This window comes from Garra rufa, chromosome 5 (assembly GCF_049309525.1).
Source record: "Garra rufa chromosome 5, GarRuf1.0, whole genome shotgun sequence".
NCBI classification, from domain to species: Eukaryota; Metazoa; Chordata; class Actinopteri; order Cypriniformes; family Cyprinidae; genus Garra; species Garra rufa.
Genome location: NC_133365.1, coordinates 19887340 through 19900776, shown reverse-complemented (window position 1 = coordinate 19900776; position 13437 = coordinate 19887340). Strand labels below are relative to the sequence as shown.

At 35.1% G+C, this 13437-nt stretch overlaps 1 protein-coding gene across 1 annotated transcript; it reads left to right on the top strand.

Annotated features, from left to right (window-relative positions):
* Window positions 1-993: 993 nt before the first annotated feature.
* On the top strand, window positions 994-6267 carry fam78aa (family with sequence similarity 78 member Aa). Its single transcript, XM_073841101.1, has 2 exons — window positions 994-1957; window positions 4871-6267. Exons 1-2 carry the CDS (start codon window positions 1698-1700, stop codon window positions 5397-5399), a joined length of 789 nt encoding a protein of 262 aa, XP_073697202.1. The 5' UTR covers window positions 994-1697; the 3' UTR covers window positions 5400-6267.
* Window positions 6268-13437: the final 7170 nt, after the last annotated feature.

The following is a 13437-nucleotide window of genomic DNA, read 5'->3' as shown; positions in this document are numbered from 1 at the left end:
AGAATTTTTGTGTAACATTGTAAATGTCTTTATCATCACTTTTGATTTGATCAAAAAAGAAAAAATACTGACTCCTAGTTTTTATATGGTGTATAATGTTACAAAATCTTTTTTTTAGATAAATGCTGATCTTTGGAGCTTTCTATACATCAAAAAAGTCCTGAAAAAAGTACTTAACTGTTTTGAATATTTATAATAATAATAATGATTAATAACAAAATGTAGGTTTGATCACAGAAATAAATTACATTTTAAAATTCAAATAGAAAACAGTTATTTTAAATAGTAAAAATATTTCACAATAGTACTGCTTTTGCTATATTTTAGATCAAACAAATGCAGGCTTGGTGAGCAGAAGAGACTTCTTTAAAAAACATTAAAAATCTTACTGTTTAAAAACTTTTGACTGGTAGTCTAAATGCTGAGAAAAACATCTAACAATAAATGTTAAAAATGATATAATGTTCATTTAACTTTAAAACTATGCCACTCAATCAATGCAGTGCTTTAACTGTGCCTAAACTATTATATAGAAATTCGTTTTCAAATTTAACTTACATTCACAAAAAAGACCTTTTTGAGCCTTTATAACAAACATACCCAAACTCTACTACTCCATGTATATCTCACCCCATTTATTTATTATTTTATTGTTGCTTTCATACGTATTTTCAGAGAAAACCTCTGGAAAATTGTAAACATAAAAACTTATTTGTAAAGCAACTGAATTTTACAGTTTCATGAGTACATCATGTAGGCCTGTACAATGGACTCAAGAAGTTTTATAAATAACAGTCATCCGCTGCAGCCTGTTATGCTTCTCATTAAATGGTTCATCATCAGTTTCACTCGCAGATACAAAATCATTACTGAAACCTGATGACTGTGGAATGTCTCCGATTCAAAACTACACTACCCAGGATGCAAAACGTCGCCAAGAAGGGAAGTCTAATTCTAAGCCGCTTGGATAAAAAAAGCCAACAGCTGAAGTATTGTATTACACCAGAGGAACCTGACTAGCATTTAATAGGACAAGGGCGACACTAAAAAAGTAACCAGACTGGTCACGCTCTTTAAATCTCTCAGATATGACACGGAAATTAAGAACACCTACATTTGATTTGACACTAAAATTTTTGGTCTCAATTTATGCCAGAAGACGCAACGTGGAGCTCGACCTGTAACGGGACTATGGATTTAAACTTCAAATAATGTTGCTTGTTGTTCTTGTCATCCTGAAGGACCTTTTGAATTATGGAGCGACTCAACGGCGTAGGACTGTTGACTGGAGCGCAGCGTAACAGGTCCTAATGCCGCACTATTGGACGGTACCAATCAGGTGCTACTTAGACATTTCTAGTTTTAAATCAAAGGCACGTATGAGCTGACAAATATTTTGACCAACCAACAGGATATAGCTATTTATTCGTTTTAATTTTAATGTATCATAATATAACACTGAATATGTAAGGCTTTAATTATTTTAGTTTGACTGAAGAAAGGGAAACACCTGGGATTTATTAATGCGTATTAAGAGATTACAACACATGTGAAATGATTCATTATACTGACATGCCAGGAATCATGTCATAAGCACTGTGGCCACAGACTTAGGCCATTTTTCTCCCATCATTAATATTGCTGCTTCATTTGGATACTGATGGGTGTTTGTGCTGCCAGTCTAAAGAGCCTCCACCATGGGATGTGTACAGAGTGTAAAACTCAAGCCAAGTTTTCATGAGAATATCACAGTCCTGGAACTGCAAGCCTCCATTGATCCCAGTCCAACTGTCATCGATGAGTCATCTAATGTGGTTCTGCGATACCGCACGCCTTACTTCAGGGCATCAGCTCAGGTGCAGGTGCCACCTATGCTTTGCAAAGAGATCTGGACTGTGGGCTGGATCCAGGCTTGCAATCAAATGGATTTCTTCAATATATATGGGAATGAAGGAGTGTAAGTGTGTTCATTGTACAAATAGACACGCCTAGCTATTAAATACTTTGGGACATTACTTTAAAAAAAAAAAAAATAATAAAAAGCATTGTTATGCTCCCCAAGAATCTAGAGGCTGATATTCAGATTGCCGTTACCACTTTTAAAAAGGTTAAAAAGGATTATCATTGGCATCAATGGTACTAGGAAGAACAGTTAGCATTCATGGAAACTTTCCACTGCACAAAAGTTTCTTTATAGCTTCTTTGTGCAACCCAACACAGTCCTTTTATTGCATTGCTAAAAAAAACCCATTTGGGATCTTTTATTTTTAAGTGAACTCATAAATGGCACACATTAAGATTTGCATCTAACAATATTCATTTGTAAAATATGGTAAAAAAAAATATAATTACTCTTAACTGTTATTTGAGAATTAACTTATAAATAGCAATCACTCATTCTCAATTGAAAAAGTGCCACTTAAAAATTAAAACAAACCCCAAACAAAAATGAGAATACATTAGTGCTTTTGTAAGTTGCAAAACTATTTCTGCATGAAAGTAATAATAGTAACAATAAGTATTCATTATGATGCATATTATCAAACAATAACAGTTCTGGATATCCGTTATCAGAAACATTAAAAAAAACTCTATTAAAGGGATAGTTCACCTAAAAATGAAAATTTGATGTTGATCTGCTTACCCCCATGACATCTATAGATGTAGGTGACTTTGTTTCTTCAGTAGAACACAAACAAAAAGATTTTTAACTCAAACCGTTGCAGTCTGTCAGCCATTTAATGCCAGTCAATGGGCTCCATGGCTTTGAGAGTCAAAAAAACATATACAGACAAAACCAAATTAAACCCTGCGGCTTGTGGCAATACATTGAGACACCAAACAATCAGTCTGTGCAAAAAACTGAACAGTATTTATATTATTTTTTACCTCTGATCCATCACAATGTCCAACTGTCCTGAGCGCGTTCACAACAAGATTTTACCAATATTTTTTACCATATTTTACCAATGATTTTATTTTGTTTTGTCTGTGTATGTTTTTTTGACTCTCCAAGAAGTGGAGCCCATTGACTGCCATTATATGACTGACAGACTGCAACGGTTTGAGTTAAAAAATCTTTGTTTGTGTTCTCCTGAAGAAACAAAGTCACCTAAGCAGATAAAAATCAAATTTTCATTTTTGGGTGAGCTATCCCTTTAAAATCACCAACTACTGTCTGTCATTTGGTTTACAGCGAAGTAAAATACCATTGAAATATTGTAAAAATAACCTGAACAGACTTAGCTGGTTTCTTCTATGTAATTTAAATGGCATGATGCTACTGAGGAACTATGTAAAAGCAATTTTTCAGGATGTTAGTGATGTTTATGGTGCAATTTCCTGAGATTGTTTCCTCAAAAGCAGAGAAGCTGAACACACCCCTAACAGGACAAAAGGCTTGTCCTTTACCAACGTCAGTCCTGAGAAAACTAGCTTAGGCTTTATTTCTACCAAGATTATATATTCACAACATTCATTCTTTAGGGAAAAAAAAAATCTTATGTAGTCCTTATAACTTTCTTGATTTGAATATTTTTTACTGTTTTACTGTTAAAGGAATAGCTCAACCAAAAAATGAAAATTGACTCACTTTCAGGCCATCCGAGTAAATGTTTGTTTCTTTATCGGGACAGATCTGGAGAAATTTAGCATTATGCCAATGGATGCTTTGCAGTGAATGGGTGCCACAAGAACACAGCTAATAAAAACATCACTGGACAAAGCAATATAATAGATAGAAGATTCTACGGAAAAGTCTGAATTAAAAATGCATGGAGTTGTGTGGATTACTTGTAGGTTATTATGATGTTTTTATCAGCTGTTCGAACTCTCATTCTGACGGCACCCATTCACTGCAGAGGATCCATTAGAGAGCAAGTGATGTAATGCTACATTTCTCTAGATAAAACAAATATGATAGATTGAGTGACAAACTAAAATTAGCTCAACTATTTAAGCTATTATACTCACTTCAGTATACAGTTGACATCAAAAGTTTACATATGCCTTGCGGAATTGGCAAAATGTTAATTATTTTACCAAAATAAGAGGGATCATACAAAATACATGTTATTTTTTATCTAGTACTGACCTGAATAAGATATTTCACATAAAAAGATGTTTACATATAGTCCAAAAGAGAAAATAATAGTTGAATTTAAATTAAAAATGACCCTGTTCAAAAGTTTACATACACTTAATTTCTTGATTTCTAATACTGTGTTGTTACCTGAATGATCCACAGCTGTTTTTATTTTTCTAGTTTAGTAATAGTTCATGGGTCCCTTGTTTGTCCTGAACAGTTAAACTGCCCACTGTTCTTTAGAAAAATCCGTCAGGTCCCACAAATTCTTTGTTTTTTCAGCATTTTTGTGTATTTGAACCCTTTCCAACAATGACTGTATAATTTTGAGATCCATCTTTTTACACTGAGGACAACTGAGAAACTCATATACAACTATTGCAGAAGGTTCAAACTTTCACTGATGCTCCAGAAGGAAAAACGATGCATTAAGAGCCAGGGGTGTAAACTTTTGAACAGAATGAAGATGTGTACATTATTTTTAGTTTGCCTAAATATCATATTTTTTTCAATTAGCACTGCTCTTCAGAGGCTACAGAAGATACTTACATGTTTCCCAGAAGACAAAATAAGTTAAATTTACCCTGATCTTCAAATTTAAAATGTCTTTTATGTGAAATATCTTATTCAGGTCAGTACTAAATAAAAAATAACATGCAGTTTGTACGATCCCTTTTATTTTGCTAAAATAATTAACATTTTGCAGATTCTGCATGGTGTATGTAAACTTTTGACCTCAACTGTAAGAGCAACATCTGAGAAATAAGTCTCATCTTTCCTCTTTAGATCCAGCTGGGAGCTTCCAGAGCTCAAATGTGGGCAGATCCGGGCTATTAGTGATTCAGATGGTGTGAATTACCCCTGGTACGGCTGCACCACTGAGATGTACACAATAGTGGGTCCCACTAAGAAGAGCACCAAACTCACCGTCAGCATGAATGACAACTTCTGCCCAAGTGTGACATGGAGTGTCCCAGTGGGCACCACCAGCAGTCCTCCTCTCCTGAGCTCCATCCAGAGGGACCAACGCTTCACCACATGGCTGGTGGCCATGAACGAAACCACGGCTGAGATGGTACTGCTCCGAACCATCCGCTGGAGGATGCAGCTCTGCATTAAAGTGGATCCAATGAAGCCTCTGGGTCAAAGAGCTACAGTTGTGGAGCCACTGATCCAGGAACCGCCTCAGGTCCTAGTTAGAAATGAACCTATCCCAACAAACGCCTTGCTTAAGCCTAATGCCAATGATGCCCAGGTTCTAATGTGGCGGCCTAGAAATGGGGAGCCTATTGTGGTCATACCTCCAAAATATTGATCCCATTAAGGGTGTTTACTTTCAGCTTGAACTGAAATGATTCAGTAATGCTCAGTTAAATGAAGAATGGCATGGAGTGAGTGAGAATAATAGTCAACAGGGTTACTGATTTAAAGTTTTGAAGGAACAAATGTATTATTTGTGTATTTATTAATGGCTAATAGGCTGTTTGAAAGGATATTCCACTCAAAAATGAACATTTACTCAACCTTAAGTCATTCCAAATGTGTATGACTTGTATTGACTTCCATATTATTTTTTATCCATACTATGGAACCGAAAACAATTTGGTTACAAACATTCTTCAAAATATCTTCTTTTGTGTTCCACAAAAGAAAAGAAGAAAATCATGTTTGGAATGACTTTAATAAAGGATGACAGAATTGTAATTTTGGGGTGGACTGTCCTTTTAAGGGCACAGGTGTACTGTTTTGTTTTTAAATGTTTTATATTTGGATATTTTAATATTTGTAATTTGTAAGACAATACTGTGTGTGGCCTTTGCATTCTTGGCTATGGACTGAAATGCCTTATTATTCTAAAGTAAACTGAAGTAGTTTGTTCACACAGTATGAGCTGTTTATTAAATTTATAATGGAGGTATATTTATTTTTATGGTATGGTGTGGCCAATGTTTTACAAACAGTGTTGCCTTTTATTTTGTGCAATTACAGGAAACACATTTGCAAACATCACTTGTGTCTGTGGAATCTTACAGGATGTTCCCTGAACTGGAACTGTGAATAATTTAGTTGTCTTCTCATGTTTTCAGAGGCAGCTTTTCAAGTGCACAAGCTGTGTTTCAGGTACTTCATCTCGTTTTTAGACTTGGAGAACCTTTCGGTGGAAGATAAGGTGGAAACTATAATAAAATCAGTGTGTATCAATGAATACATTTTACTGTGTTTTTGAGTTTTGTTATTACAGTTTAAAAATTAAAGATTCACTAAAGAGCAGACAGCTTAATACTGACTTTGTCAAGACCTAAAATTATCGTACAAGTAAAACAGCATTTGAATTTCATAGTGCTCATTTATTTAATAACTATGACCAATAATTGTATCTGAATCACACAAACTTTGTTCATTGTTTGAGAGTGTCCTCTCAACAGGGACCATATGACCTGATTCTAAAATACTCCAAGTTGTCCTATTTTGTACTCTTATGAATTCATTTAAATCTCAAAAGTCTTATATCTGCACTCTCTAGACATCCTGATTTGTCACATTGTTTAGTAAATATAACTGTAAATATAAATTAATCAGTGACTAGAAATCTGTGTTTAATTTAGAAATGTAGAAAATGGATAGGGTGATTTTTAATTTTAATGCCAACTATCATAAGTTCCCCCAAGACCTACACAGGCGTTAATCTGTACAGATCAAGTTTTCATTTTGATGTAAATATCCAAATGAGAGCAATTTATTTATTAATTTACAGTTTTAAAGTTAACAGAACCGTATTAACAGTACATTTTCTGATAATTATAGATTGCAGTGGGACGTTCATATACAGCTGGGTCCAAAGTCTAAAACCACTGTTGAAAATGATTCTGTGCATTTTAATAATTTAATTACAATTAATTATTATTTATGATATGAGCGTGTTTTGCTTTAATAATTTCTCCAGCATTACTTGAGATGATCCAAAAAGCATTTTGAGGTTCAATGGAAAAACATCTGACAAACAGTCTTCATATTTTTTGTTAAACATTTTTCACAATTCTGAAACTTGTTTATTTCCAGGTTTAAATTTGTTTTGATTTTTTGCAGTATATAAAATATCTACAGCAATCAATTAAGTATTTTCCTTTATTTAACCGGAAAAATCCAATTTAGATATTATAATCTCATCTTTCAGAGAGACCTGGTTAAGACAGTAGCAGAGTTTCACACAACACAACACAAATCGTGAAAAAACAATAAAAAAAGAATTACCTGGGCCATTCTACAGAATTGGTTCAAAGTATGAGTTTTGTGTGCAGAATTTGTATGTATGCAAATTATAATATCCAAGGTACACATTTCTAATAATTGTGCAGTTAATTAGGGCCCGAGCCCAAAAGGGCGAAGGCCCTATTGTTCTTCTAAGGTTTTTTTTTTTTTTTTTTTTTTTTTTTTTCAACCTTCCGGGCACTTTTGGGGGCCTTAAAGGAACACTCCACTTTTTTTGGAAATAGGCTCATTCTCCAACTCCCCCCGAGTTAATAAGTTGATTTTTACCGTTTTGAAATCCATTCAGCCGTTCTCCTGTTCTGGCGATATCACTTTTAGCATAGCTTAGCATAGATCATTGAATCCTATTAGACCAATAGCATCGCGTTCAAAAATGACCAACGAGTTTCCATATTTGTTGTATTTAAAACTTGACTCTTCTGCAGTTATATCGTGTACTAAGACCGGTGGAAATGCAAAGATGCGAGATTCTAGGCTGATAAGATTAGGAACTGCACTCCCATTCCGGCGTAATAGTCAAGGAAGTTTGCTGCCGTAATATGGCCGAAGCAGGCGGAGTATTATCAGAAATGAGTTCCCAGCTAGTTTAGCATTTGCACAGGTGCTGCATGGTATTACTGCTCCTGCTTCAGCCATATTACGGCAGCAAACTTCCTTGACTATTACGCTGGAATGGGAGTGTAGTTCCTAATCTTATCAGCCTAGAAACTCGCATCTTTGCATTTCCACCGGTCTTAGTACACGATATAACTACAGAACATTCAAGTTTAAAAAAGGACAAATATCGAAACTCGTTGGTCATTTTTTAACGTGATGCTATTGGTCTAATAGGATTCAATGATCTATGCTAAGCTATGCTAAAAGTGATATCGCCAGAACAGGAGAACGGCTGAGTGGATTTTAAAACGGTAAAACTCAACTTATTAACTCGGGGGGAGTTGGAGAATGAGCCTATTTCCAAAAAAAGTGGAGTGTTCCTTTAACATACTCAAAAACTCTTGAAAATTTGCACACACGTCGGAATCTGCGGCCATCAGGACGCCACAGAGGCTGGGACCCGGGCGTGGTTCAGGGCCTCTACAGCGCCCCCTGGAACACAGTTTGAAAACTTGATGTACTGCGCACACATACTTGCACGTACTGATATGAAACTCGGTACACATATAGATCTCACTGAGCCAAACAACTTTTGTACTCTCTGTCATAGGCTCCACGCAACAGGAAGTGAGATATTTAGGGCTGTTTAAAAAGCGCATGCTCTGGAATTTAACGTACTCCTCCCAGGGTTTCCATAGGATTGTCACCAAACTCGGCCAGCATGATCTCAAGACATTGGGGATGCTAAATTGCGAGGAGATTTTTGATATCTCGAACGGTTTGGCCGTGGCAAGGCGACAAAGTTATGGCGAGAAATGAGAAACAGGAAGTGTCTAATAACTGTTGCACACATTGCCTGATTCTGATGAAACTTCACCAGTTTGTTCGTTGTATGATGCCGATTCCATAAATGTGACTATTATGAGTCAAAGTTATAGCGCCACCAACTGGCAGCAGGAAGCGTGTCATTTTCAAAATGCTTTGAAATCAGCCTCTTAATTTTACTTGATTATCTTCAAACTTCATCAAAATAATGTCAAAACACGGCCGATGAGAATATGTAAAGGGGTCGATGATAAATCAATTGCTGTTGCCATGGCAACGTCTCAAACTTTAAAATTAGATTCCTGTCTTTTCGAGGCAGATAACATGCTTAGAATTTCATGAAACTCAACACACACATCAATATTAATGATAGTTAGACACTGGCAAAAGGTCATAAATGGGCGTGGAGCAGGCACTCTATAGCGCCATCTTTTGACAAAAGTTGTGGGGTTAGTTTTTCCTACAGTCACCAAACTCTGTACATATATTGTTCTCATCAATCTGGACAACTTTCTAAATCAAACTCATTAGCTAAGACCAACAGGAAGCCGGCTATTTTGATTTGAATGTGGATTTTTGGAAAAATCAGGCTGTAAACAAATTCACACTCCTTCTAAGAACAACAAGGTATTCACACCAAACTTTTTTAACATGAAGAGAAGATTCTGAAGATGTTAAATTGCGAGCGGATTTGGGATATCTTGAACGGTGTTGACGTGGTGATTTTTTAAAAAACATAACCCTAATTTTTTTATATCTTTAAAGTGCAGCATCCAAACTCTTTAAAACTTTTTTTCACACAGAGATCTAATCATTATGAGCAAGTGCTGGTAATATCATAATTATTCAAGTTTCTATGAATTAAAGAAAATTAAAAAAAGAAATCAGTAAACTGCTGTCACTGGGCTGACAGTCTGTGTTCAGTCACTAGAAGAGTGACTGATGGGGGGAGGGGTGAAAGGGAGAGAGACCAGTGGAACATGCTGTTTTGTTTAAGACCATCTTTGAGGAAGATACACATTGCACATTGCTGTGTAGTGTAATCTACATAAATATGTCTGAACTTTGAGAGTCTGATCTTTGAGAAAATATAAAGGGTCACAAACTCTTTCATTCTTTGTATATTGCAGTTGTTGTTTTTTTATTTATTTTTTACTGAACTGTACCATGAACTTGTCCTATTCAGTCACATAGCAAAAGATTAAGAAAAATACAACTTTTTAGCATGAGCAATTTAGCTTCATTGATAGACATTTATTTTCATAATTTAAATTTTAGATTCAATAAAAAAACCACTAACAATTTCAAGACAAACTTTGACAACAAAAAAAACTTTGCTGTTATCTGTTCAAAACATCTGAAAATTATACCATTTTAAGATGAGTTATATATATATATATATATATATCGCCCCATTACAATACTAAACTTGATTTTTAAAGATATTTTGAAAGAAAGAAGCGTTTATAGAGCACTTTGTGTATTGCTGTACACCCACATGAACTGTGTTCATGTTCATGTTAATTCACAGTACATAAACTGTTAAAATACACTATTTTACCATTAAACAATATATGAATACTTTTTTTTAGCTTAATATTAATTAACATTAATAAATACTATTTAATTATTGTTCATGTTAACTAATATAGTTAATGTTAACAAATGAAACTGGTTGGCAATTTTATATATTGTGTGTATGTGTCTGTGTGTTGATTTGAAAGTTTAACCCTTTCAATTCAGTAAACTTTAAATCCAAACTGGCTGAGGGTTACTGTGAATGCATGTGCCAACTGGGCACCGTTTTCCAAATTGATTCTTTCTTAGTAATGTAGCGCTTAAAATTGATGTCTTATAACAGGAGTCACCTGCAAAGCAATATCCACACACAAATTGAACAGATAGGTAATGATGACATTTAAGCAGAAGTGGTGGACGTAAAGCAAGCAATAATAACATTTTGTTATCATCATGAATTACATGTTCTTATCATCATCATCAGAATATAGGGAAAATGTTCCCTATATTGTGAATGGCTTTGGGATATCTTGAACGGTGTTGATGTGGTGATTTATGAAAGTAACAATAAAAAAGATGAAGAGTTATTTTCATATATCTTTAAATTGCATTATTCTAACTCATCAAAACTTTTTACATATAAAGAACAAGAAATTCTTAGGAAATACGTGTAGTTTCAAAATGTTATCATGCTCAGAGGCCCCAAAAACATTAAAAGTGTCATTTAAATTTGTCAGATTAAAGCTCTAATACCAGGGATGAACACTAGAGGTCCTCATAAAATAAGGAATCGTTTGACCTCTAATGCTATTTAGCTCATTGTCAGTGTATAAGAATGACAATAATCCATAGAATCAGTTGATATATACTGTACTGTCAGTGTAATTTTACATAATTATTTTGTATAGGTGCTTAAAGAGCATTAAAATCTTTTTTTATCTTTTAAGGAAAAATTATATGATTTAAATACATATATACACTCTCACTGGTAGAACAAAAAATCTTATAAGTATGACACTATACTGCTCAGTTCACTTAATTAGAATGAGAAACAAATACAAAAAGGCCAAAAAAAATCAACTAAGTTAATATGTATTTATTTTTAATATATTTGTTTATAATTATTTCACAGATGCTTATAGATTATTAAAATAATATTTAAAAATGCTTGTAGACCATAAAACATGGTAACTATTTAAAATAGGGTCTCTTTTGCTAACAATGGTTAATGAACTAACAAACACGAACAAACAACGAGCAATATATTTGTACTCGATTTTCTTCAAACTTCATCAGAATAATGTAAAAGCCCTGATGCATCAAATGCTGTTGCCATGGCAAATAAATAAAAATAAAAAATACATTCAAATATTTGTTTCCTGTGATATTTAAGGCAGATAGCGTGCTTAGAATTTCATTTTCCATTTTCAATTTTCAATGATTTATTATATATTTAAAGTGCAGCATCCTAACTCTTTGAAACTTTTTTCATACAAATAACTATTCATTCTGATCAAACAAAGTTCATTTCATAATTATACAAAACTCCACGAATGAAAGAAAATAAAAAAAACATATCTGATCTCACTCTGCTCTGCACTCTATGTGTGTGTTTGTGTGGTAAGTGGCTGAGTGTAAGGAGGGGGGATGGGTGGCAAGAGAAAGAGTCAGACAGGAGGAGAGACAGTTAGGGTTAGTCCAAAGGGTTACTGTGAATGCATGTGCCAACTGGGCACCGTTTTCCTGATGCTATTGGGATGGCGAATTGGCAAATTCTGACTTAAAGTTACTTTTATTCAACCAGCAAGTTTTTTTTTGACCGGAAATGATAATAAGACAATGTACAAAAGGCATTATTGTGGAAAAACATATTTCTCAGCTTTTATTTACATTTGAACAAAAAGTGTCATGTCCAAAATTATTCAGACCCTTTGCAAACTGTCACAGTCTATGGGAAAATCCAAAGTTCTATACCATTCCAAATAGTCCAAGCTGTTCTAAAGCATCCTAATTACCCTGATTCATTGGGAACAGTTGTTTTAATCAACTCAACAGGAGAAAAACAGAAACTCTCTGCTGTTGGTTTGTGGACAGTCATGGCTAAGACAAAGGAGCTCACTGAGGACCCGCGGCTGTGCATTGTGGCTGCTCACAAGTCAGGAAAGGGCTATAAGACCATATCTAAATGTTTTGAAGTTCCAGTGGCTACAGTGCAAAGTATTAATAAAAAATACAAGCCATTCCGCACTGTGAAAAATCTCACAGGACGTGGTCGGAAGCCAAAAGTGACACCTGTGCTGGCCAGGAGGATAGTGAGAGAGGTAAAAACGAATCTAAGGATCACCACCAAGGCCATCCTGATGAATCTGGGCTCTGCTGGTGGCAACATCTCAAGGCAACAGTCCAACGGACACTGCACACCGCTGGTTTCCTTGGACACAGACCAAGGAGGACACCACTTCTCCAGATAAGGCACACAAAAGCCCACTTGGCCTTTGCAAATACTCATCTGGACAAAGAAAAAGGCTTCTGGTCTTCTGTTTTATGGTCAGATGAAACAAAAATTTAATTGTTTGGCCACAATGATGAATGCCTGTATTTGGCGCCTTCAACCCTAAGAACACCATCCCCACTGTCAAACATGGTGGTGGGAACCTAATGTTTTGGGGGTGTTTTTCAGCCAGTGGACCAGGGAACCTAATCACAGTAAACGGCACCATGAAAAAGGAGCAATACATCAAAAATCTCAACAATAACATCAGGCAGTCTGCAGAGAAACTTGGCCACCAGTGGACATTTCAGCATGACAACGACCCAAAACACACAGCAAAAGTGGTGAAGAAATGGTTAGCAGACAAAAACATTAACGTTTTGCAGTGGCCCAGCCAGAGTCCTGACTTAAATGCAATTGAGAATCTGTGGAGCGAGCTAAAGATCAGGGTGATGGCAAGTAGATCCTCCAACCTGAAAGAGTTGGAGCTCATCGCTAAAGATGAATAGGCAAAAATATCAGTGGAGACATGCAAAAAGCTGGTCAAGCGTTTGATTGCTGTAATAGCAATATATATATATATATATATATATATATATATATTGAATATCATAGTGGGTTTCAATAGATAATAATCTTAAAATTTGAATAC

What these genes read in the sequence shown, in the direction of transcription:
- fam78aa (XM_073841101.1), top strand. Translation starts at nt 1,698, where the DNA reads ATGGGATGTGTACAGAGTGTAAAACTCAAGCCAAGTTTTCATGAGAAT. An exon ending in ATATATGGGAATGAAGGAGT is followed by an intron (nt 1,958 to 4,870) that starts GTAAGTGTGTTC and finishes TTTCCTCTTTAG; the next exon opens with ATCCAGCTGGGAGCTTCCAG.